Source organism: Aulonocara stuartgranti, assembly GCF_965226115.1.
Source record: "Aulonocara stuartgranti genome assembly, chromosome: 7".
In the NCBI taxonomy this organism is placed as follows: Eukaryota; Metazoa; Chordata; class Actinopteri; order Cichliformes; family Cichlidae; genus Aulonocara; species Aulonocara stuartgranti.
Window position 1 is genome coordinate 21,646,512 of NC_138945.1, and position 26,887 is coordinate 21,673,398.

At 41.5% G+C, this 26,887-nt stretch overlaps 2 protein-coding genes across 2 annotated transcripts; one reads left to right on the forward strand and one right to left on the reverse strand.

Annotated features, from left to right (window-relative positions):
* Positions 1 to 5,347: 5,347 nt before the first annotated feature.
* Positions 5,348 to 14,619, reverse strand: LOC309709852 (inactive phospholipid phosphatase 7-like). Its single transcript, XM_082538746.1, has 3 exons — positions 13,923 to 14,619; positions 13,004 to 13,743; positions 5,348 to 7,022 (listed from the first exon to the last, which is right to left on the reverse strand). Exons 2-3 carry the CDS (start codon positions 13,476 to 13,478, stop codon positions 6,634 to 6,636), a joined length of 864 nt encoding a protein of 287 aa, XP_082394872.1. The 5' UTR covers positions 13,479 to 13,743; positions 13,923 to 14,619; the 3' UTR covers positions 5,348 to 6,633.
* fam78ab (family with sequence similarity 78 member Ab) lies at positions 7,048 to 26,341 on the forward strand. The gene is given in 4 exon segments (XM_082538749.1): positions 7,048 to 10,561; positions 10,564 to 10,929; positions 16,126 to 16,429; positions 21,914 to 26,341. Coding segments are annotated over 4 exon segments (1,368 nt in total). The 5' UTR covers positions 7,048 to 10,389; the 3' UTR covers positions 22,440 to 26,341.
* Positions 26,342 to 26,887: the final 546 nt, after the last annotated feature.

Here is a 26,887-nt window from a genome sequence, read left to right on the forward strand (position 1 = left end):
TGCAGAACCTCTGTGCTGTCAGCATCCCAGATAACAATATTTCCTTTTGCTGAACGCAATAAGTACTCCGGGTTCAGGCACATTCGTAATAGCAAATGTCATATAATAATTAAAAGTCAAAAACAATTGTCAAATAGTCAAACAGTTACTTGTTTCCTGAAGCAAACAATCTGGTGATTGAGCTCTTTTCCATATTAATATTCCACTTCCCCCTGCTGAGAAACTGTGCTTCAGAAACGCAGGATGCTGGAGGGATGCTGAACTGCATGGTGTTAAGGTATCCCACATGGTGATCACGCCATTTTATCAAATGGAGGCAACTTGCTTAAAACAGGAATAACTCATTGTTTGAGTTGTAACAGACTGTGGACCCAGATCCAGTCACCCTTAGACCAGAAAAGTAAATTCAAACTCCAGAATGAAATCACTGAAGTTTGATCAGTGCAACTGTGTATGATGTGGGTGATGAGTTTGTGGTGTCCCTCTAACTTATATTTCCAGGATGTTGGTTTGTTTGGATGCCAAAACCGCAGTGATATATCTGATCCACCAGTCACCAACCTCGGAAATGATGAGGATCTTTCAACACACGCGCAACACTCTTAAAAGAACCATTTCTTACAGACTGTTTTAGATATGCTGGGTTTGGTGAACACAGGTGAGAACAGCGAAGCTCGAGCAAACAATTGAATCATGCTGCACACACTGATGAAGATGGGAATCCTAATGTACAAAAAAAGACTTAAGAGAGATTCTTTAAGAGTGTTAAAGGATATGCGCCTCTGTATGATGGGAGATGAGCACAGACAAAAATTCTTTTGAATCGCCAAAGGAAATAAAAATCCCTTTGAGGCCACTGGATCAGCAGTGCATGATCACCACTGGGCTGTCCTGCTTGATAATGCAGTACTGTATTTCAAACCGATGAGGGAATTCATTCCACATTGTCGCGAAATCGATCAATGTAGAGCAGTGTCACAAACCACGGAGGCCCCCCAAAATACATGTTGTGGACACTTATAAAGCAGTGGGGTACACGCCCCCCCCCCCCCCCCCCCCAATGGCATCAATGACAGATTAAAAGTTGAAAGAGGTTCCAGACATTAGTCACAGTTAATCGTACATCTTGTACATCTTCAATAGCTATAAACAGACATAGAACTTCTCTTTTCTATAACACCTTCCATACAAAGTAATAAACTTCAAGCCCTCTGACTCTGGTCATCTGTTGCCAAGTAGAATAAAATATAGTGAAACTCCAAATGACACATTCCTAGATTATATGTGTTGTAAGCATGCATTGCAGTTATCCTTCTATGTTCTAGTTTCCCTCAGCATGTATCACCTGGACAGTCACGCCAGTGAAGCTTAAGACCCTTAATGAACCGAACATCAACTCAAAATAAGCACAAATATGCAATGTGTATAAAATACTTCTAACCGTACTTGTAATAAAAGTTAACATAATGGAAGGATCCTCAAATGGACATCTTCAATCAACAACTTTAATGCAATATCAATACTGTAAGAAATATTATTAAATGTAATAATGCTGTAAAGAATCTTATTAATGCAGTTATAATGATGCAGGTTATATAGCAGCAATAAAAGAATTTCTGTATCTCCACAACATGCACAATATTGGGTCTCTGTCATCACACCATAACTTTGTTATGCCATATCATCATCATCATCATCATCATCATCATCATCATCATCATCATCATCATCAACATCATCATTTATTTATATAGCACTTTAAAAACACACCTGGTAGACCAAAGTGCTGTACAATACAAATATGCATATAGTAATAAGATAGCAGAAACCAGACATAGCAATCAAGTTAATAAAACAAATGTCAGTAACCCACAGAGTTAAAAGCCAGGGAATAAAAATAGGTTTTTAATAAAGACTTAAAAACTGGCACTGATGTAGCCTGTCTAATATGGAGAGGAAGGTTATTCCAAAGCATCAGCGCTGCAACAGAGAACGCTCGGTCTCCTCTAAAGTTTCAGCCGTGACTTTGGGACCGAAAGCAGCAACAGCTCAGCTGACCGAAGGGAACGAGTGGGGACGTGGGGCTTCAACAAGTCAGACAAATAAACAGGTGCCAGACCATTTAGAGATTTAAAAACCAATAAAAGGACTTTAAACGGATTCTAAATTCAATTGGAAGCCAGTGTAGAGAGGCCAAAATCGGAGTGATGTGATCAAATTTCCTTCTCCCAGTTAAAAATCGTGCCGCAGCATTTTACATATGGAGAGATACACACATCTCTGACTCTTTCTGGGATGTTTTGAATTTTTGGAGTTGCTATTTGAACTCCTGGTAAGAAGCTGGTTTTTATAATCATGGATCGCGGATATTCATTGATGAGTTCTTGGAGTCTTCCAGCAGAAGGCAGTTTCTGAAACTCAGAAATTCGAATGAGATCCATATCAAACATAAATCTATAAAATTGAATTCAAATTTAAAATATGGTATAAAGCAGACTAAAGACAGCCGTGGCCCATATACGCATCTGAAAATCTCCCTCCAAACCTTCACTGAGGAGCCCTTTTTATGTGGCAGGTTTCCTCTGCATGCTCTGTTCTCCTCCTGCAGTCCAGAGACATACATGTTAGGTTAACTGATGACTCAGAGGTGGCAATATGTGCAGATGTGAGCTCGATGAAGCTATGAGTGAGCAGTAAACCTATAAAAATGCAAGCCCAAGTGTGTGAATTAATATTATAAATACATAAAAAGCTAACATAGCATTAGGGTTCAGGATAGGTGTGTGGGGTACAAGCCACAAAGATAATAAGTACACCTTCACCAGGTTGTCCTTGCATGACACAATGTGGTAAAACTCCTGGGATCAAATCTGAGATGCACTTTTTGTATCCATCTGTCTGCACAGTCGTGTTCAGCAAAGTCAGATTCTCTGAGCACCACAGTTCTCTTTTCCTAAGCCCTTTAAATCGTTTATCCTGACCTTTCCCATCACAGTCAAATAAAGGTGATTTGGAAAAGGTTGGACTATATTCCACCACAGCCCACTGTGTATTTGGATATGACGTCCTGGAGTGTAGTCAAGGAGAGTCCTCTAGAGGGCGCACCTGTCTAACCTGTTACTTTTTATTAAAGCTGCACAAAGCTGCAAATGACCCCATAGCTTCTTTTCATTGCCTTGCAGTATTATTTTTATGGCCTATTGCACCGCAGTTGTTTTTAGTCCCCATGCTCATGCTTCAGTGTATAACATTCACAGTCACACACTGAAGCATGACAGCATTTTACCCATGATCAACATATATGTCCAAGAAACTATTTCTGTCTGTTCTGCACAACACTTACTGTCTTAAACTCTTGGTTAAATATTCAAATAGCACATATAGTTTCACAATAGATCCTCAGTTCCAAAAACATTAAGGTGAGAATCTGATTGATTTTGAAATCAGTTTTCATTCCTGCTTTTGGTTTCACAGCGCACTCCTTTGCATTGGTGCGGTTTCCTATAAAAATCCTCTGAGGTAAGAACAGTGTGACAGGAGAGCTATAAGGGTATGAAGTATGAACAATAGTCTGAATCGGCACATTAAAGTGTGCTTTCTGGATAAAAACTCTGTCGAGTAAGCGTAATCTTGGATATTCCTGTCTATTTTTGGTCCCATTTAATTTGTGTAAATTAAAATATTAATTTATGTCGCATATTCAGTCGTGCAATTTCATTTTATGGCTTTGCGTGATTGAGTTTATTATACTATTAAATACTTCATTAATATTTAAAGGCAGACTGTGGCCTGCCATACACCCAGAGCATTTTAATCTATAATTGTAATAATACAGGAAAAATTAATTAAAAAATTAAATCTCTTTTTCATTAAGTAATTTTAGGTTGATGGGAGGCTGTAGTGTCCATGTTATGCACACTCATCAGCCACACCTTGCAAGTATTGGAATGCACCCCCTCTTTCAGCCTTCAGAACTGCTTTAATTCTTCATGCTATAGATTCAGCAAGGTGCTGGAAACAGTTCTCAGAGTTACGTCCATATCGACATGACAGTGTCACACACTTGCTCCAGATACAGGCCATTTATTTACCATTTGTTGGCTGCACATCCTTGATGTCTCTTGTCCCACCAGATCGCAAAGGTGCTCTATTGGATTGGAGACTGTGGAGGCCATTGGAGTACAGTGAACTCACTGTCATGTTCAAGAAACCGGTTTAAGAAGCTTGAGCTTTGTGACGTGGTGCGTCATCAGCAGAACTCAAGACTCATCCAATCAAGGAAGTTTGTTTTGTTTATGTTTTGTTTCTCCAGCCTCCTACTGTCTGGTTTCGTGAGCTTGTGTACCAGTTTCTGTTCTAAGCTGACGGGAGTGGTCTACTGCTACTGTACCCCAGCTGCCTCAGGGTTTGGCGTGTTGTGCGTTCCAAGATGCTCTTCTGTGGTGAGTGGTTATTTGAGTCATTTTGTCTTCCTATCAGCTCAAAGCAGTCTGACCATTCTCCTCTGTCCTGAACTGGCGCTAACTGGATATCATCATTTTTCAAGCCATCCTCTGTAAACCATAGAGCTGGCTGTGTAGGAAAATCCCCGTAGATCAACAGTTCTGAAATGCTGAGACCAGCGTGACTAGCACCAACAACCATGCCAATTTTAAAGTCACTTAAATTCTGATGCTCAGTTCGAATGTCAGCAGGTTGTCTTGACTATCTCTATCTCACCTGTTGTGGATGGAGGCAGTGTGCAAAATGTGTGGTGTAACTGCTGGCCAGAGGGGCCGATATGGCAGCCTCGCTTCTGTCAGTCTGCCCCGGGGCGGCTGTGGCTACAACTGTAGCTTGCCTCCACCAGTGTGTGAATGTGAGTGTATGAATAGTGGAATTGTAAAGCGCTTTGGGTGCCTAGAAAAGCGCTATATAAAAGCAATCCATTATTATTATTATTAACTGGTCTGTGAGCCCCTCATGCTTTTGCTGTTGTTTATCCATTGGCAAGTCACAGAGAAGAGTAAAGTTATAACATGTAAAGAGCTGAGGTTGAAAAAGAGTGAAACGTGTCCACTGTATATGTATATATATAGTGGGTGCAAACACCCCATCTGGAAAGAAATGGTGTAAAATGTCTTTCCAAATGAATAGCCCTCTCCGTATGACATCCCTATGGAAATCCATAACTTAATTTTCTTGAGCTGTGGGGCATTTTACAATCCTTGTGAAGTCTGAAGTAATAAAAACTACTTTTTTTGGAAAGTTGTCTTAAGAGCAGACAAATAAGCTACTGGTAAACAGAAAACAACATTTATCCTATTAATTGTAATAAATATTTTTCCCCCACATTCTGCTTGTGACGTATCTGCCCAAATCTTTAATCACAGACAGAATAGAGCAGCAATCCCAAACACCCACAGGCACATATACATCAAAACAACAAATTTGGACTGCTAGTGGCATCCTCTTACCAAAACTAAATAAAACACATTTACATTTTCCTAACGGTTCATTTCATTTTATTGAGATAGAACAACATAGTAAAAACATCATATACAGATCCCTGTACAGCACATACTCGCGTACACTAAACTGTTTAATCATACTAAACCAATGAAATGATGGCAGAGTTCATTCAAAGCCATAAAAAAAGGCATAACATGTCCACAGCTGATATTTCAAACCAATGTTTGCTTCTGCTTCGTATGCATATGTTCCCACACACATGCACTTGTTTTTAGTGAGGCATAGAAATAGTTTCACTGCCATAAACAGTTTATGATCAGCTAATTTAGAGATTTTAATGAATCATTAATGAAAGTGCTGTGGAGAAATATTAGCTTTAAAAATGATTTAAACTCATTAAATCACAAATGGCACATTGATAGAAATTAAACTTGAAAGGGTAAGAAAAAAAATTCTGGGTGATAATTGTACATAAACAGATTAATTAAAAAAAACTTCAAATATGATAAACATATGAGCAAAAGAAATAAGAAATGTAGACTATCCAAACTGCCTTACTTTCATATATACTTGAATGTTACATACAACAATATAACTCCAAATTTCAGTGTTCAGTTGTGGCTTCTGTGTTTAACTCTCCTAAAATAAAAGAGAGAAAAAAATGAGATCCAATGGAGTTTGGTGTCCTTGATAGAAGTTAAATAATAAATGAATATGAATGAAAGTCTTTTGAAAAAATCCAAACCACTTTTCCTTCATGTACACTTTCAAGAAAACCTGTAGCCAGTCTGCAGATATTTTATTTTGCTTGTGGCTGTTAGTGTTTTGTTAAAACTATGAAGCAGTGTCATACTAGAACTTGTAAAGCGTTATGAAGGTCTTGTGAGCTTCCTGGTTTAGGAATTGCATGCAAGTCAGCATCTGGATCCGAATATTAGTGGGTTCCTGCTTGCAGCCTGCAACGAAAACCTGCTTTGCAACTTTAACCAACGCATAGGTGACAATTTAAAGGAAAACCCCAAAGACTTGAGCCTTCATCATGAACAGAAGAATGCAAGTCTTGTTGAAACAAAGCCAAGGTGCAATAAGGCTGTTCTGGCACCAAGTGTTTCCTTTAATTTGTCACCCGTCTGTGTGTTTGATATTGCAAGGTTAAACAAGCCATGTGTGCTAGTAAAAAGCTCAGAAAAAGGGGCTCCAGCTCAGCGTGCTTATGGAAATAAGAGTCTGACAGGTGTTTGATGAGAGCCACACCGTCTCCATTAGGCTAAAATGGAGCATGCCAAGCGCAAAGCCGCACACCATATCTGTTAGGTGGTGCTTGCCCAAGAGCACCCGGGACATGCCCACTAGGAAGGCCCACAGCACCAACAGGATGCGAAGCGGCACAGCCAGCACCAAGTGGGACAGCAAGAACTTGGAGACCATGGCAGCTCGGCTGGCGTGGGCAGCGGGGAAAGAGTACACGTCCATGGCGATGCAGTCCAGGAAGCTCGGTGTCATCTCCCAGGGTCCTCTCCGTTTCACCAATCTCTGGACTCCAGCCACGGTCATCACGTCAAGGATGAGGGCTATCATGAAATAAAGAAAGCAGACAGTTAGTATGAATATGCAGTGAAAGTCAAAGAAAATGGTTAAAGGAGTACCTGACTTGAATCATGGTACAAGTAAAAGATCATCGCTTGAAACCATATTCAGAGAAGTATAGAGGTGTTACTGGTGATATGTACATTGATTTTAAGGTAAATGTGATCATTTTGTGGAAAAACAACCACTGTGAGTGGTTTTACTTTGTCTCCCCTAACTGGACATCTCTAAGGTGTGAGATGATTAATGGGGATGGATGTAGCTTTTAAAAAAAATCAAATGGACATCAACTCAATAATCAGTTTTATAAAACTATTGGTCCATTTGTTAGTCTTCACATAAAACAGAACAACTGTAGTAAATGTGTAAGTAGATATTTCGGTGACTAGTACTAACCAGCGAGTAACATTTGCTTCACATGACCAGACATTCGGAGACGCCTTTTATAACTCCACAGCACTCCTCAAAAATATTTCTACTCTGACCATCAATAAAGCCATTTAAAGCCATCTTCACACTCACTAAACCAAGCCTACGCTAAGTAACTGTCAAGTGTGTGAGGTACTAGTTATACTGCTCTAATACTTGCTATCCTAAAGGGACTGTTCTTTCAAAATCAATCTCAGCTCATTAAAGGCAATACAATGTGTCCATGCATATAAAATCAACTAAATCTGAAAAAGTTCTCTCAGAATCAGACGAATTGTTCTGCACAGTGAATTTAGTCTGTTTAAATTTTACACTCATACAGTGAATTTTTTCCCAGTTACAAGCCCTACAGGGTCTCACACGGTCTATTTGCAATTTGTGGCTTCATTGCTTTTTGGGCTTGTTACAGATTTGTTTTGGCGTAAAATAACAGGTCTCTTTTACTGAATTTTCTGAACTTTAGAAGGGGGAATTCCAGTTGCTAGGACCTCGTCTGCTGGCTCATCCACTGACTAAAGATGTTTGATCAGTGTGATGATTCCCAGCTCTTACACAGAACACCAACGATGAGTGTTAAAATATGACAGAAAATCATTTGACAGATTGAAGATGAGCCTGGAATCAAAATGCAGATAAAAAAAAGAGGAGACCTTTCATAAGCAGCCGCACTAAAACATCCACAGTACCAATGCTTGATTCTATGTCACAGACATCAAATTGGTGTCATCATTTTGTTAATGAAGCAATAATATATCCCATAATACTGACACTTAGTGTTGGTTATAGAGAAAAAAAAGTACCTCAAAGGCCTACAACTTGGAAATATCACCAATTGGGAGGTAAAATTTTGTTATAGTTAAAATAAAATGAGGCATAAGATGCCAACTGATATTGAGTAGAGGTGCAATGGAAGGACATTTGGGGTCTTTGCTGCACGGCCCCATTGTGCCATCTCAGCAGACGGGGACGGTGCTTGTAGCCAAACGGTGACGCATTGTATCGGCTGTAAGCACAAGTCTCTTTGCGACTGAGGTTCTCTAAGGTTTGCTGTCACTGCAGACAAACTAAGATTTTCTCTGTGCTCCTGCCGTGAAAGATTGTCTGCAAACCTGCGGTCAGCATTGTGGTTCGTTTTCAGAAGTACGTCATCTAAGATTTGAGGTGATGAACTTAGATTTGCCGTTTGAGGGTGGAAACTCCGATTCTAGGAAGTGTAGCAGGCGTGAGCAGACAGTAGGTCAGGCTGCTACGTGCTGCTGAGAAACAGAAGGAGTAGTCAGTCTGTCGCGTATTCTAACATACACACTGTGGTTAGTCAGCTCACATGCACTTATAGTCCTGCTCTATATACTCTACATAGATGTAAAACACAGTAATGACCACAGCAAGCCATTTTTCTATGTTTGCTGTTGTTCACATTTACTTTTCAACAAGGGAGGTTACATGTATTTATATAAGGTTTTTTGTATTGGAGGGGGCGGCATGGAGGCACAATGTTTTTTGTGCCATTTTTGCCATTATTGGAAAGTACAATGCGAGAAAGACACGAAATACAAGAACAAAGGAGCAGGGGGGTGACATATAGTGAAAGTCGAGCTGGTAATCAAACTAAGAGCTTTGGGGAATCCACCTAAACAGCTAAAAGTGGAAAGATTGTTGAAATTTCCGTTGTGAAAACCAGCGATATCTCATATTTTCATCTCAAACAGACATACCCTGCGCTGCAACACTGAGATACTTCACAAATGCTTTGTCTATATGTGTTTAACATCAAAAAACACCATTCATTTATTGCTTCTCAAAAGACAAAAAGAAGGGAAGGAGGGCTACACAGGTAAGCCCCTTGAAACATAAAGCTTAATACTGAGCTATCTGTTCCATCAAGCATGATGAAAAATTAATTAGAGACAACAGCTGGGTGAGCATGACCTAATCCTGTCTGTTTGTTACTGTCACCCTGCACACAGGCCTCGGCACAGAGAGATGGTTATTCAGAGCACACCGGACTCTCTCTCATTCATCCTTGTAATAGCAGCGAAATGGATGCTGACAATAATGTTGCAATCTTACCTGCATGCTTAACAGAACCATATAGATGATAATATAACATGAAATAAACTTGAGTACTTTAAAAGTAGAAACAAAGCCGCACACACACACACACAAACCACACCTGATAAAAATAGGAACATCCCCTCCACAGCTAAGACACGTCTCTGACATGTTTAATAGTCTTTGAGAAGGTCCCAGGTTGCGTGCGAGTAAAACAACTTAAAACCTAAAGGAGAAACATTTCTACGCTGCACAGCACCACGTGTTTGCAACAGTGGGCTGAATCAAACTAATCCCGACAGACCAGTCATGGCCGATTAGTTTCCCCGATAGATAAAAACAAAATATACTTTCAGCGAGTATTTAACATTAATTCCTCTTCCCTCTGTTGACCATGTTGGGATATTTTCTCCTGACAGACTTCAACAGACCAGAAATTATCCTGCAACCAACAAATATTGAGCAAGCACTTAGGGCAAAAAAAAAGTCCCAAACACAATTCAACAGTGTCCCAAATCCAGAGATTTAATAGCTCCCACCCAGAGCTCAATGCAGCTACAGCTACACAAGATTTGTGTTTCTGTTTGGTCTTTAATCTGTGTTTGGGACTGTGTTTATGTGTGCATGCCTGCACATGAACAAGCATACACACAGGTCCCCCAGACTTTCAGAAAATTCTGATCTGATGTAGTGAGATCAAAATTTTGCTGCAGGATAATATTAAATGTGCTGTAGTAAAGCTTTATGTAGTTACTGATGGAAACAATAACCCAGTACTGAGTCAGTAACAGGACTTGTAAGAGCAACGTGTGAACCCATTCTTAGGAACCTGGGCCTTTGCATTGTTTGTACATACTGTTCCACTGTACCATGACAACCCTGATTGGAAACATTGATAAACTGCTCATGAACACAAATAAAAACTTCAAAAGAGGATATTTGAAGGGTCTCGAATTGAAAGAACTTAATGTGAAGGACTCACTGTTGTCCAGCTTCATAGATGTGACGCATGGTCAAACTAAAAAGTCTGCTTCACTCAATGCAGCCAGGACACTGTGCTGTGGGACACTGTCACCGGTCCTCAGCCCTCCTCCTGCTCGATATCTACCCATCAGTCGTCCCGGGCTGAAGTGATGGTCCATAGCTGCCTGAGGGATCAGAGTGGTGCTGTTTCTCCACCCAGCCTGAACCTCTCCAGCTGCTACACAGCAATGCCTGATGACAACTTACTCCATGTGGACGGCCAAGCGGGTGTGGACCCAGAAACAATACCTGATAACACTGCAGCTTTTCCACCACTGGTGGCTGATGACACCAGAGCGGCCGGCAACCCCATCATGAAGCCAAATAAATGGACCTCATCCCAGCGTAGGATGCTACAGTTACAGCATTCTCCTTTCTGGGCACAAAGTAAGGACTATGCACTTCTCTTGCGTAAGAACAAACAGCCTTAATCTGTCATGCCAAAAACTGATTTTCCCCAATTTGGCAAAAAAAAGAAAAGAAAAGTATTTAAATTGTTGTAAATGACTTGTTGGTATATAATCTGTCTAACATATAAAGTTATTTTGGGTCACAGAGCAAATTCCTGTCACAAGACAGAAGCTGCAATCAGCTTTTGGCAAAGTGACTTTTTTCTATCCTGCATTTATCCGGGTTAAAAGTTTCACTGGCGTTAGAAATGTCCCTTTCAAGAGTGAGCCGGCCAAGAGGGCAACAAATATAAGATAATAGTTCCATAAAGATTTTCTAATTAGCCAAAAAGGACTGGATAGATTATAATGTCATGTCAGAATCATAAAGACGCTTTCAAAACAGGCAGTTTTTTAATTTTATATATAACCTCTTTCTTAATCTTGTTCACTACAGCCTATTTGCCATTATAAACAACAATATTACACATGAAAAACACAGAAACAGAAATCACTTTTTGGCATGACAGCAGCTAGTCTGGTAATGATTAGTTGTGTTTTATTTAGCAGCTCCCCTTTCAGGCCTCACCAACTGAGTATGCCGGATTGCCCTCCTGTGTTCATAATGCCCATTATCCGTTTTAATAAACCAAGATCACAATTTAAAACAAAAAGACCCAGTTATAGTATTTCACCAACCTCATATTTCACTGATGCTGCTGTTTTTTTTACCAATCCCTGTAATTATAAAGGCACAGAAGCAAACTGTCTCATTTTCATCAAATTTCTACTTCCGGACTTAATCATCTAATTCCTTTGCCCTCTAAATCACAGCCCTCAAAGCCTCTAAGTCCAGCAGTTACTGCCCTTCTTAACTGCAGATCTTTAATCTTCTGCCCATTATCTGTGACCTTCTGTTCTGCTAACATGTGTGTATGTAGGAATGAATGAAAGCCTGTGGGCTTGACTCTGTGTTTGCATGTGTAACCATTTAGACTTTTTTAAGTGTTTTTATCCAAATTGTGAAGCACTTTGTAACTGTTTGTTTTAAAAAGTGCTATACATATAAAGTTGTTATTGTTATGTATGACTGCTGATTTTGCCTTTGGGGGCATGGGTCAATTTGTCCGGGCTTTCAGTACAACAAGAACTTCCTGTCTACTTCCTGTTCCAACGAATGCAGACAGATCAAAGAAAGGAAGTTTCCAGGTTGAGTTTCAGCAGATGAAGTCTCTCTTTTGCTCTTGCCACATACAGTTTAACTCTATATGCAATCAGAGGCACCTCAGACGTGGTTGGTCAGTTGATTAGTCTACTCGAACTACAAACAGAGTACAAATAGGAACCAGAAAACCTGCAGTGGAAAGAATCTTGCCCACAGATTTCAGATTCATATGTTTTAATGAAGACGGTTCAGAAGGTTCTGAGTAATCATCACTGAGTGATACAATTTGACAGAAACGTACTGCAAAAGACAACTTTTGCTTGAATGATTGACTGCTTTGACAGTATTAGACTGTGCTGTGTTACCAGTTTGATTCGAATATACTTGAAAGTTAAATCCAAACCGGAAAACTGAAGATTTACTAGATGAGAAAATGATAAAGGTTACATTGCCTGCATAGGAACCTCAATACGCAGTTGTGACTTCACTAAAAAAAAAAACTGAGACTAGGTGATATTTTGTCTTTTTCTTTCTGAATTTGCAGGTTTTCCTCTCTGTTGCTTATTGATAACTGGGAAAAGGTATCAAATGTTGAGATTCTCATTGCTCTACTATAAAAGCAGCAGTTCAAGTAATATTAAGCAGACGTGAATCAGTCTATAAACACTTGTGAAATGTGCCTTCAGAAAATGTCACCCACACTTGTTTGTCAATAAACCCCTGCACTGGGAGGCCGAATACACTGAAACTCATTTGGCAAGCTCATTTCTGGCACAGCTGGCTGGTTTCAAGTGTGAGAAGGACAGAAGCGGGAAAGACACTGTGTCACTGTGGGTGCCAGGTATGGCTGCGTGGTGCATTTTGGGTACTGAACGACAGAGGTTGGTGAGTGTGGTGTGGCATTTACCCAGCAGCAGGTTGACTAGGACCTCCTGTCCAGCCAGGGTATTACTCCGTGTGAGACACACGATAGTGCCAATGATCCACGTGATGCCATGCCCCGTGAGAGCCAACAGGGCAACCATGGAGCGGCAGCCTCCCCAGGAGGACGACGTGTAGGCGCACACCCCCATGCGCTTGGACAGGCAGATGTCAATGGCAAGCAGGGAGTTCATTGCTATTCCTTTGAAGGAAGGGTTCAGCTGCATGCAGTCTTCCTCTGGCATTTTGGTGGACTCTCTTCTGTCCCTGCTGCCTCTGTCGGTAGGTTCTTCACTCTGCTGACTTGTTTGGTGCTTGATTTGACCCAGTCGCCTTGAGCTGCCTCGGCTCTCAGCGGGGGCCCCGCCGCTACAGAGGGGCTGATGGTTGAGGGACATAAACTCAGGTCTGCCCAGGACGCTGTTTCTCTCCCGCGCCCTGGATCTCACACTGGAGGGCATACTGGGGGTGTTGGGGCCAAGTTTTCTTCTGTGGCTATAATAACCGATTGCCAATCTCCAGAAGATAATGCAAGTGGTGCAAGACAGTGAAATGTCCCAGGATAAACCCCCCTCCCCTCCCTACACCACTCCTCCCCCACCTCCTGTGGCCTTAATAGATATATTTAGACACGCTGGAATGCACGTTGTCTGTGGTGTTTATGCCATGCGGGGAGGAAGAGTGTATTGAATAGCATCTGCTCCGTCCAATCCAGAGAAACACGATCTAAAGCACGGAGATAAAAATTACAACATGAACATTTCGTTACGCACCGATACACCACTAACAGGTGCCTCACTGCGCGTGCTTTTGGTGGAAATCAAGCTCAGTGCAAATTTAAAACAAAAGAAGAAAGAAAAACACTGTGTAAAGAGACTACGAAAGACACGGCGTTGTCATCTTACCGAGCGAAGAAGGGAGAGCACGGGAGCGCGCACATCTCTCTAAATCCTCTCCGATATACAGAGAGGACGTTCACGTATATAAAGCGATCCGCGCAAAATCAGAGGAAAGTTGACAATCACCAAACCGTCGACAAGAAAAGGGAAAAGACAAGGAAGCGCAGCGCAGGCAGCGCAGCGTTTGATTGTTCCTGGCGGATTTGACGTAGCTTACGCACGATTCCCGATTCAGCCTGGGCGCTGCGCTCCAGCGCCAACAGCGGAGTTCTCCAAGGTGCTTAAACAGACAGCGCCAGGACTCACAGAAACCCCGCATTCGGCTTTATTACACACAAAGACAGGGGGCAGGGCTTATGGAGGGCCACGGAAACAATTTCAAATGTTCAGAAATGGTTAAAAAAAAAGAGAGAAAGGAAAAGAAAAGAAAAAGCGATGAGCACACAACCTACATTTTTACAGAATTTATCGCACCGATCAGACCATTTGTTGTCTGCTACTGCCACACTACAGCAAAATACATAAATAAATCAAAATTTATCAATCATTTATAATTTATTTAAAGCTGACTGTGATCCACTGATTAGTCAGTGGAAAGACATTTCCAAAAACCCCACAAAGATGATTTCATTTGTCTGTGTCCAAATTTTCAATACCACCCAAAGAGAGCGGACACGCGTCTTAAGTTACCTGTGGGGGCTCTTTTAGGCTCTCAAAAATCACTTACTAATTATATGTTATCAGTTATAATTATAACCTTCTCAAAATGAGGGACCTTTAGCCTCCATTTCCCAGCATGCTTGCAACACTCGCAGAGCGGAAGTGTCGTCAGGAAGACTACTAAAAGCTGCTTCCCAGGCAGCTCAGATAGACCAATGCGTGTCGGGGTGAACCTGCCGAGGCAGAGATGGGACGAGCGCGGAGAAATGACAGCTTGTGCAGGAATTTAGGCTGAACTGCAGCCCATCTCTCGGAGCACTGCAGCTGTCCGCTCGGTCGAACTATGTAACAGTTGGAATTTCTTCCATCAGAGCTGCATTATACATATTTTGTATCTATATATTATTATTATTATTTTTATTCAGTTTGACACCTGATCCCGTGGAATGGTCGCAAAAGTTGACCCGGCGCCGTCCTTTTGGATGTTGCGGTGCTCAGTCTCAAACTCGACCAGACTGTCAGCGCTCGGAGAAATGCTACCTCTGTTAACGGGACGCTGAAATTGTTTGCAATTGGAAGGAAAAGGGAGAGAAGGGGACGAAGAAATAAATAACGGGATCGGTTGTGGAAGGAGATAACGGAATTACCTCTGTGACCGGAGAACTGTGCGAGCCGCCGTTTACGCTGAATTTCTCCAGGATTTCGCCCCAAACAATTCAGTGGAGACTTTCCAGTGAATTGTTTTATAGGTAGACTTTCTTTCTTCTTCTTTTTTTTTTTTTTTTGCATGTTGCTTTGTCGGCTTTAAAAACGGGAAAGAAAAAAACAGACCTCAGTTCGTAATTGTACTGCCAGAACCTCTGTTTCGCAGATGTAGCGTTCAATGGTACTTTTCCTTATGAGAAACTGAAGCCAATATTTTAAGTTTGGTGGAACATTTTACGCTTTTGTTAAACGGACTTTCGGCTGCTCCGCGTTACACTAGAGGCATTTTAAACTGTGGGCGTCCACTCTTGAAAACCTCCAATATTTGTGATTAGGATTCTCGTCACCAGCTGGACGCAGTCACAGGGTTATATCTTTTGAGTGCACACGCAAAGGAGAATCTGATGCCAAGCTGTAACACAAGTAGTTTTTTTTTTTTTTTGCGTGTGTTAATTATTTAGCTCATACATGCCACGAACCTTTCCAAATGGACCCACTTTGCCCAAAGGCCAGAACTTTGTGTGGCAGTGTCTTGTAACTTTGGCAGCATGAAAACATCTGCGCTCGGATAAGAACATTTCTGGTGCCAGAGCCTGTTTTGGTGAAGCTGCGTTCACGCACTGGGAAGCATTCGCTCTGTTGTGAAGATTTTCTAGGCCTGCCTTCTTTTGTAGTTTTGGATAAAAGAAAAAGAATGCATGGCTTTTCGTGAGAAACATTGCTTCATATAAATACTTTCTTTGTGCTGGTAAACCATTTTTTCTTCTCTCTGTTGGGGAAACATGATGCGGAACCAACTGTGGTGATCGTTTGCTTGTTTCCATGCGTCTTTCCTTTCCTCCAGACTGCTGGACGTTCTTGTGGACTGTGTTGCTATTTAATGCAATGGGCTGCATCCAGAGTATCAGATGTAAGCCCAAGAGTTTCCGAGACAGCATCGTCATCCTGGAGCTGAACGCTACTATCGACTCCAACCCCACCAGCATCGACGAGACATCCGGCGTGGTCTTGCGCTACCGGACGCCGCACTTTCGAGCGAACGCCCGAATACTGGTGCCACCAGTAGCAGCTAAGGAGACGTGGACCATCGGCTGGATCCAAGCCTGCAACCACATGGAGTTCTTTAACACGTATGGGGACAAAGGAATGTGAGTATCCTCGGGTCTTGTTGTTGCTTGGTCAGGTGTAAGGGATGACAGCGCGTTGAACGCATGTGGATGAGATTCAAATATGAAAAAAAGAAAAATCACCTTTGACATCATTCCAGCTGATGAATAAATATGTCATTTGAGTTAGTTTGCAAGTGGCATTTTTTGCTATTGACACTTTTGGTCAATATTGGCTCTTCTACTTTTAATTAAATGAATTTTATTCCAGTTAGCCAACTGTGAGCTTGGTTTCCAAAAACTATTCAGATTATTTTGCCATTCTAGATTTAATCCACGACAAACCCCAAAGAAAGTATCTAATGCTCACAAATGTTAAGGAACTAAATGTGCTTTCTAATGTACGACCCCAACACAGGGAAACAATCACAGCTTCACTACTTGTCTTAGTTCTGAGCAAGTTCTGAGCAAAAGCTCAGAACTTGAAACTATTTAGCTCACAGATGTGACAAAGAGAAGTTAAAATTTAAGAGACTTAAAGCTGACACTGTTATAACAACTTTTTGGGAGTGCTTACATCTTGAAAATGTGAAGAGTCCAAGTAGGAAGACTTTAATTGGATCAAAAAATCTGCCAGGAACAGTTACTGAAAGGACGTCTAGGTAAAAGGTTTAACAAGTTTAACATAAGCAAATGAGCTTGAGTTCTTTAAGTACGGGCAAAGACGAGTAGCAGAAAGAGTCAGTGCCAGCCGCCCAACAGAGCCAGAACCTTAATTCCTGTGTAATTTATGGTTTAAATTGTAAGAATATCTCAGTTTCTGGTTTATATTGCAAATAATGCTAAAATTACTTCTTAGAGGAAATATTTCACAGTAGTGAAACTAGCCTACGGTTGCATGTGGTTCTCCCAGTTCAGCAAGGGCACACGTGTGTGTCATGCAAGCGGAACGTCACATATTAGCATCAGTTTTAAAGAACTTAAAAGATAACTGTGAGTGTGTTTTAATAATCAATAGCTTGACTGTCCCCACAACACATGGGCTTTAAGCATATGCTTGCAGGCTGCAAACACCTTCAAGAGCTTACACGTGTTTGAGTGCGGGACACTGATGAGAAATAATAGTTGCTGTAACCTTTCTGATGCCCCCTCCTTGGAGTGGAGTTATTTTTTCATCAGTCGTTATTAATAAAGCAAACATGAACAAATGCTGCTTTTAACTGTGCTCATCTCACCCAGGGACTATAAAAAGGTCTAGCTCGCTCTTTAATTAATAAAGTTCTATCTAATCTAATCTAATCTAATCTAATTTCCTTTATTTCTCAGAACGAGTGTTTACATACGTAGGGTTTGTCTTGTATCATGTGATAGGCAAACGCAAGTTGATCCGTGTGCTTTATCTGTAGACACGGCAGCAGAGGATGTTTGGGTGCTGCACGACTAAGATTAGAGTCCCGTCCCGGACACCCCACACCCCAGTATGGGCCTGTATGACACAGAGAGCGGGACAGAGCCCAATTACTTTCTGAAACTCAGTGTCACTGGGTCTTATTGGCCCTTTTATCTGGCTAGATTTTACACTTTCCATCTTTTGTCAAGTTCTTTTTTTTTTTTAGATAATGGTATACAAATACATGCTGAGAAGAAAACCCACATTCAAAACCATGCATGCATTTAAAAATGCTGAACTTGAAAAAGACGTTTTTCGCAATACACCAGTAATGAGAATGAAACATAGATGAAATGCAAATACATGTATGATCATTTAAACTAGCACCTGTAACTATCTGGTTACGCAGCATATAAGTGGTGGTACCATAAAAAGACAAAAACATAGACACTATAAGCTCGCTGTCACCAACGCCACGTTCCCGAAACAGACAGAAAACAAAATAAATGACGCTGAAGACAAACTGATGGCATTATGCTTTTCTCAAATTTTCCATAGCTGTTGAGATAATATCATTTTGGTAAATTTTGTTTTTGACATTACTGGTAATGTCTGATATCATGACTATATATAATTCCACTTACCACATTTTTTAGTCTTCTCAGAAACCACATAAGGGTACACTCACAACCATTTCATTAGTTCTACTATGCTAGTACCAGCTTGGACGCATTTTGCCTTCAGGATTGGATTGGATTCAAATTCTGACCCTCCTACCCAAATGTTGCAAAGAAATCGAGGCTCATCAGTTCAGGCAATGTTTCTCCAATCTTCTATTGTCCAGTTTTGGTGAGCCTCAGTTAGAAGTTAACAGGAATGGCACCTGGTGTGGTCTTGGCTGCTGTAACCCATTGCTGTCCATGTTCAACCTGTTGTGCATTAAGAGATGCTCTTCTGCAAACCATGATTGTATCAAGTGGTTATTTCATTTACTATGGGCTTCCTATCAGCTCAAAGCAGTCTGGCTATTCTTCCAAACTCTGGAATCAAAGAGACAAGTTCGCTCACTGCTTTTCCTTTTTTTCTCAGACCATTATCAATAAATCCTCAGACCAGCCCATCTGGCACCAACAACCATGCCATGTTTAAAGTCTTCAACGTGACTTAAATCACTTTTCTTTCTCTTTCTGTTGCTCACTTTGAACTTTAGCAGATTGTGTTGACCATGTCTACGCACCTAAAAACACAGAGTTGGTTCTGTGTGGTTAACTGTTAGATATTTGCGTTAATGATCAGTTGAACTGGTGTACCTGATGAAGTGGCCAGTGAGTGTGTAGTAAATGCACTCTTGACTTGAATTACCCTACATGACTGTAACAGATATGGTATATGTATATATAGCACTGCGCTGTATATAGGGGTGTTAGAATGTGCGCACCCAGATGTACAGCAGTGTTTACAGAGGGAAAATCCTTGAATCTCGTGCATTCGAACATTGACTTTAAATCATTGTCCAGTGTTAGGAACGCTAAGCATTTCTTTCCTGCAAAGACAAACAATGAAAGAAAAGGCTATTCCTTATGTACATTTTTAAAGGCACACTTAGGTTGTAAGAGATGAGTCTGCTACCGCTGCTGAGACTCTCATACTAAGTAGCTCCTTTGATGCTAATAAAACTTCAGTGTACTGTAATTGGACAGAACAGCCGAGGATGGTAATGCTGCTGATTTCTCTGCTGGCTTTGGATGATGTGCTCGGGATTCTGTTTGCATCCATCACTTCTTCTCCCCCGTGCACCCATGGGCTTTTAACGAGGTGCAGTTTATCGAGTTTGAACAGTTTGTGTGTATTCAGAAAAAAAACATAACAGACATGCACAAAGAAAACAAAAAAAAAAATCCAATTTATTATAGCTACGTCTTGAAAGAAATTGTATCCCTGTTGAATATAGAACATAACAGTCATGGGAGGAACATTTATTTTCACAGAAAACGGTGAAGCTCGATGATGCAATTATCTTGTTGATTGCTCTGACACCCTGTTGTCTTTACTTTTGTTCCTAGTCTTCAGTCTCCGTGGGGGAGGGGGGGAAAAGAAGCATTTCCTGGGCGTCTTTATCATTTCTTTCTTTCTTTTTAAAAAATCAAACAGACTGCTTTCCAAACTATTTGCCCGCAACATGCAAACGAGTGTGAGAGCAAAGGTGCAAAAACAGGAAATAAGCAATTCCACTGCTTGCTTTTGTTCGCAGTTGTGATGGGACCTTTTCAGTGCATGGACAAATCCTCAAAAAAGCTTATTTAAAATCCTTTCTTTCGGCATAAAGCTTCAACTTTTCATATATAATTCAGTTTTAAATAGATTCTTATTTAGAACACATTTTGGTAGGCAGCTTTCAGTTTTGACATGCAGCGTACGAGGCCTAAGACCGGAAGAATTCTAGGTGAGAGGGAATCACAACTATCTTTATGACAGCAGCGGTTACAGGTTTTTTTAAGACTTGCCACATGAGCTAAACTACCTCTTCTGTAACATCACACAATTCATTCATTAGAGGTGAATAAACCAGATGTCATTTCCTGCATACTCAAAGTGGGGGTTTTTGCAAAGAATTTGTCATACAGTTAAACTCAGTATCTTGGTCAAGTTGCTCAATTTTCCACTGATCCATTTCTTTAAAAGTTTTTTTTATTGCCCTTCTATCACCACGCATTCAGTATTTCTGTAATACTTTTAGCCATTTACACCTTTTTAGCCATTTTCTCAGACATGGATTAGGCCTAAGGCTAGACTGAACGTTTAAATCCAGCGAGCTTCTCCTTTGAAACGAAGTTTTTAGTGTAACACTCATCTCAATCTATGTCTGGGAAACAGAGTCTGTCTTTATTCACGCTAACTCTGAGAGTTACATGTTAAAACTTTTCTGCTTTCCAAATATAGATGATAATTTAGATATTTGTATCTATGGTCTTGCACACTTAACATTATACAGAAACTGACATGCTCACAAGTCACGGTGTAAAAAATGGCCTAGCAGCTCTTTAAAAAAGAATGAAGAAAAAAAGAGTGGGTGAATCATTTTAGCGTGTCTGCGGTTGTGTCACAAACACGACCTATGGGAGGCCATTTGCTTGTGACAAAGCAGGCAGTGAAGGCGCAAACAGGAAGTAAGCCCTATCTCTGCAGTGCTTTCCCCAGGCGTGATCAAAGTTCCTCAGCGTGTAGATGAGCCCGCAGCTCTAGGTTAATCCTCCTCCGATACATGTGCTCTTTTTACACTCAATGAAACACAAGCTTGAGGTTTACCGTAAATCATACAGTCATAAATGATGAATTGGAAGAATTTTCAACAGAAGGTGTCAAATAATTTGAATTGAGGAAATGTGTGAGTTCATGACAAAATGGAGAGTTGCTACAAAATGTTTGGGAGGCATCGTATTAGAGGATGAAGGGATCCTTCAGAACAGAAATGCACATTTGCACACAGACACACACGGGCCTGCTATTAGCATGCCTGACATGCTAATCTCACCAACCCCCCTGGGTGAATTCATAAATCACAATGTGAGGCCAGGCGTAGCAGGCTAGTAAGTCATGCGGGCTGGTGATCGCACTGTTATCTCTGTTCTGCTGAGCCTCGGTTTCTTTGAACGAAAGGTAATCTTTTTCCTGCTGCGGGCGGAAAGTCGATAGGTGGACAGAGCAGAGGTGCAGGGTCGCTTAAGTCGTTCGGTGTCGCCCGCTGTGCATGTCAAAATATTTCATCACTGTATTGGGTTCCAGCTCAGCAGGACGTTACTGCTGGAAGCATCCAACTGTGAGACTTTGATCCAATTTACTGTTCCTGTCCTGTGTTTGGTAGATAGACCGAAAAATCTATCAACTGAGGAGGCCACACTTGTGGTTCCATTTATTATGTATTTACTGTTCTTCATCATTTTTATCAGTGTTTTAAAGGGGTCAAATGACCTAAGATAAAAGGTCAGATTACTGTGCTGCGTCTTTCATACCCTGTTAAGCATTATTATATAACATTTTACATGTGCTTACATCCAGTTTTCCCTTCAAAAACAAATGATTTTAAATAAAGGATCAGTGTCTGTGAATCCTCATCTGTGCTTCCTTTCAACTTCCAGGTCAAGTTGGGAACTCCCTGATCTACGTGACAGCAAGATCCAGGCCATCAGCGACTCAGACGGCGTCAACTACCCGTGGTACGGAAACACTACTGAAACCTGCACCGTCATAGGCCCCACCAAGAAGGACAGCAAATTCGTAGTCAGTATGAATGACAATTTTTACCCCAGCGTGACTTGGGGAGTGCCCGTCAGCGACAGCAATGTGCCTCAGCTCAGCAGCATCTTCCGCGACCAGAGCTTCACGACTTGGCTCGTGGCCATCAATCAGGCCACCTCAGAGACGCTGGTCCTGCAGACGATCCGCTGGAGGATGCGGCTTGACATAAAAGTGGACCCGGAGAAGCCGCTGGGTCAAAGGGCCGTTCTGAAAGAGCCCGTGGCCCAGGTACAGCCACAGATTCTGGGAAAGAATGAGCCCATCCCCCCCAACGCCATGGTCAAGCCCAATGCCAACGACGCCCAGGTGCTGATGTGGCGGCCAAAGACTGGTGACCCTGTGGTGGTCATCCCACCTAAATACTGACCTGTTTTCCCTCTGACTTTCACTGACTGGCCTTGGATACCTTAACAGTATCATCTTCTTTAGTTTCTTTCTTTTACTCCTGCTCCTCACCAGCTCTCACTGCTTTAACTCTTCTTTTTTTCTGTCTCTATATTCTCTCATGTTTGAAAATGAAACCAGCTCTCAGAAAACAAAACAAAAGACCAGCTGTTGCTTTGAGCTACGGGCTTGAACACTTTCTAAAGGCACTTTTGAAACCGGAGAAAATGCAACTATTCTACCTTCAGACTTGGTCGGGTCTCACTGTGCTAAACTGCAAAAACGAAAGAGAGCATTTGTTTTGTTTTTTTACAGTACTGTATAATTGTTTGAGCCAACCGACGTAGGGTTTGGGAGTCCAGGGCAGATTGAAGTTTTTCTATGACCGTGCGTGTGCAGGTGGATATGCACAAAGGTCATGAACAAGCATCAGTTGTGTTTTGTTTTGTTTTTTTAATTTATGGACTGGAAGAGAAGCGTATTTAATTGTATTTGATGTTATTGCTGTGTTCTCTACATGACACATTGCATTGGGTGACATACTAGATTTTAGTACTTTTTAAAGAAAAAAACAAACATGCAAGACATTCAATCCATGCTGCCTTACATTACATTGCTTTCCACTGCGAACTTCTTAGCCTTAAACAAAGTGCAATGCAGTATGTGGTAAACTCATGCCCGTTCCTTCCAGACTGTTGGCGCTGGCACGTGTGGGTTTAGGACAGGAACCACAGCACTGAGGAAAAACTCGGGTTTCAGATCTTGGCTTCTGGGTTTCATTTACCTGCTGAATCTATTGTCTTAACAAACGCAACTGGCATTATGCACAGACACAGTTACACAACTGAGCTAACTAGCTGAGCTGTGTTTCAAGTGCTTTATGCAAGAGAGGAGATGCTCTGTGCAGATGGACATACAGAGAGGCGAGTCTCATCAGCAGCCCTCAGCACACACACATAAACACAAAAACATGCAATAACAACTTGAGCATAAAAAAAAACTCCACAGCTGACCTCATTTCACTTATTTTACTCAAACCTTTACTGTTTTAGCAAAGTAGCAGAAAACAAGTTCTCTTTTCTCGATATTACGCCATCTCAGGGCCCCTTGTTACTTCCTTCCCTTCTCGAATCTTTTTTTTCCACCCATCCTGTCTCGCCTCCTCCTTATCACATTGCTCACATTGAGCAATCAATATCTGTTATAAATAAGAAGGGAAATATTTTTTAATAAGTGGTCAATGAAAACAGCAGTCTGTCTTTTATTTTTTGCTCCTGCAATCTTTTTGTCATCGCATTTTTATTGCTGCTGCCATTAATTTGCCTTCCATCTAATTTAATCCAATCATTTGTCTTCTATGTTAACAGATTTTTCTGTTTGTTCCCCCCCGTCCCCCACCCTCAATCACTTTTAATCTTTATCTACCACCAGTGCTCCTCCTCCCACTCGCTCACTTCCTCTCTGCCTCTTTTATTTATTTTTTTCATCTGCTGTCGAGGCTGCAAAAGCAGAGCAGGAGGCATGCGAGTTCGATGCTCAGTTGGCATATAGATGACCCACTTCTCCTTAGCTCTCTCCTCGCTGCAGAAATGTGGGGCCCGTGTTTTTTTTATTTCACCGCTGGTGCACGACCCCCCCCCCCACACACACACACACACACATAAGGAAGTGGCTCTGGTCAGCTAAAGATCGACGGTCGATGAAACGATGCGTATTTAAGTGCTAATCTTTGAGAAGGGCTTTGGTGGTGAACTGAAACTGCTTGCAAAAGCGTGAAGAAACAGGCTAAATTTGGCAATAAGGGAGGAGGGGGACAGGGGTAATTTACTTATCAATGGTATCCCAAATATACTATGGGTTGTGTAGACAGTTTTTCACTTCCAGTTGTTCGAAGCATCTTGCAATTTCCTTCCGCCCCTCCCCAGTCTGTGTGTGTTCAGCGCCAACTAAAGAAATCATCTGCATTCAAGTCTGATCTGCTCGTGCATTTCACAAAGGTCACTGGGCTGCTGTTTCAGAGTCCAAGCATCATACGCTGTATACCACCAGACTTGGTTCGGTCCTTCAGTGGCCCTACATCAGCCACTTTCACTGAGAAAGCAGGCACACACAAACGTAAATAATCACGATCTGTTCCACATAGGAGTGGAGTTTAATTAAGGTGACGGGTAACATCTGCGTTTACCTCGAGCAAAGAGCAGGCGGCTGGGTGGAGGGGTGGGGAGCGGGGGACGCTGAATGTGAAGGTGACAACAAACCGGATCCAACTTAGATCTTTGCAGCAGCTTAAAAATAACGCTGGCATTTTCAGAGAACTTGGATGTCAAGTTGCTTCAGCTTGTGGCTTGTAGTGAAGGTGATGCCGCTCATGCTGCGAACCCACCGACCTCTCTCGGGCAATAAGCGGCCCGTCTGCTCCGCGGAAAGCCGCGCGATGACCGGTGGACACCGTGGATCGTACTCAAGTTGGACCACGTGTAATGTAATTAAGTGCTGACACACAGTCACTGACTTTCAGTGTGTGCGTGTGCTTTAATTCCCGCTGGGAGGATTTAGGCAAGATGAGGAGTTTCACTCGTGCTTATGCTGTTGTTGAGTCATGACCCTCCCTCTGTCTTTCTCTCTCTAGTCACCCATCTCACTCACACACATAAGCAGAGGGCAGGGAAGGTTGTGTCCTTGTCATAAAATGAGCTTGCCCTCACAAACACACAAAATCACCCCGAGGCGAAGGGACCAGCCTGGCTTGGTATCTGTTTGTCACAGCAGTGTCACATTGGCAGTGAGAACTCATTTATCAGCCCGGCACGTGGACCGTCTGAACACATGCACAAGCCATATTCAGCAGCATGCCTGTTTACTAGAAAACAGGAAATGCTTCGCAGCATGTAAACATTGTATTGTAATTGTATTGTATTAAGATCCGAGAGAATTAAAGTACTGGGCTCACCAAGTGGGTGCCTGCCAGCTATCAACAGCATTTATGTAATACTGAAGGCAAAGGGCACCAATTGTCTTCTGTGTGTGTCTCAATCTTTTGAGCTTTGTGTAGATGAAAATGTGTGTTTTGTGTTTGTGCGGAAACTTCAAAAATGCTGTATGTGCTTCCTTGACTAAGCCACAGAAAAACAAAACCACAATGTTGTACTTTTGCTGTACAAATAGTGAAAAAACAAAGGTGCCAAAATTGGACAAAGCCAAAACTATGCATTGTTTTTAGAGACATGTGAACTCAAAAAGCTCTTGGCACTTAGTGACAGACCTGTTTCTTTGGTTGTTTTTTTATTGAATGCACGTTTGTATTTCCAGAGAAACATTATGAATATAGCCATGCTAGTAGGGCTGTGCCAAGTGAGTGTTTCCTCTCCTAAACCCACACCCTTTACAGTTCCTGTGAGGACTGCTAGCTTTGTTTCATTTCCTTATTTAGTTATCTAGTGAACTAAATTCAAATTGAGTTCACACTCAGGACCACCTGCCTTCATTTTCCGGCTTTTACTTTTGGCCATACCCCACGAAAGTTAGTATTCCACAGGTGCTGCTCCATTGTGCTGTTCTCCTCGTGTCAGCGATTATAAGTCGTCATTTTAAATGTAGCCCAAAAGATAATAGGAGCAACTAAGTGTGTCCCTCCTTTCTTTTTGGTTTGTTTTCTGGAAATACAGCACTGAAACAGTTCAGGCCGAATGTGTTTTTTGGGAATTTTTTTCTGTTCCGCTTTGATTTTTACACCAATACTTGAAAATGGGTCAGTTCTGGTAAAATATTTAAAACTGTGAAAATGCACACCACTGGGGAAACAAACCCTCAGAAAATAAAAATAAAAATATATATATATAATATAAAGAGGTCTTTTTCATGCCTAATAAAATGTAGAAATATTATGCACAGTCTGGCTTTTTTTTTTTATTTACACGTGCTATTCGTTACCTGCAGATGTTGAAAACTTATTTGCAAATTATAATCTTTATATACATTTTAATTCAGTGAGGAATCCTATATAGTCACGGTAAAAAGAAAGGACACCTTAAAGTTTGATATATAAGGAATTAATAAAGGATTATCTGGTCCTTACCAGGTCTTACGATAAGGTAAATACAACCTGAGATGAACAACACACATCACACAATGTCACTTTATACAAATTTCTTAAACATTTCAATCAGGTTGAGATCTGGACTTTTTTAAGCCACCCTGTTATAGTTTTGCAGTTCGGGATTCTTGTTCTGCTGTAATTTTGCCAAGCTTTAGCTGCCAGACAGACGGCCTCACATTTGACTCTAGAATACTTTGGTTTACGGAGTTTATGGTCAACTCAGTGACTGCAAGGTGCCCAAATCATCACCGCTCCACTACCGTGCTTTATAGCGCTGATATGCTGGGTTTGTTTTCGTGTCAAACGTGGTGCTGTGGATTAAGACCAGACATTT

Excerpts from the sequence above, each read along its gene's own strand:
- LOC309709852 (XM_082538746.1), bottom strand. The coding sequence starts at position 13,478 with ATGCCCTCCAGTGTGAGATCCAGGGCGCGGGAGAGAAACAGCGTCCTG. Across the intron at positions 7,023-13,003 it reads CCTAGTCAACCTGCTGCTGG|CCCTCATCCTTGACGTGATG; the intron begins GTAAATGCCACA and ends ATTTCATGATAG.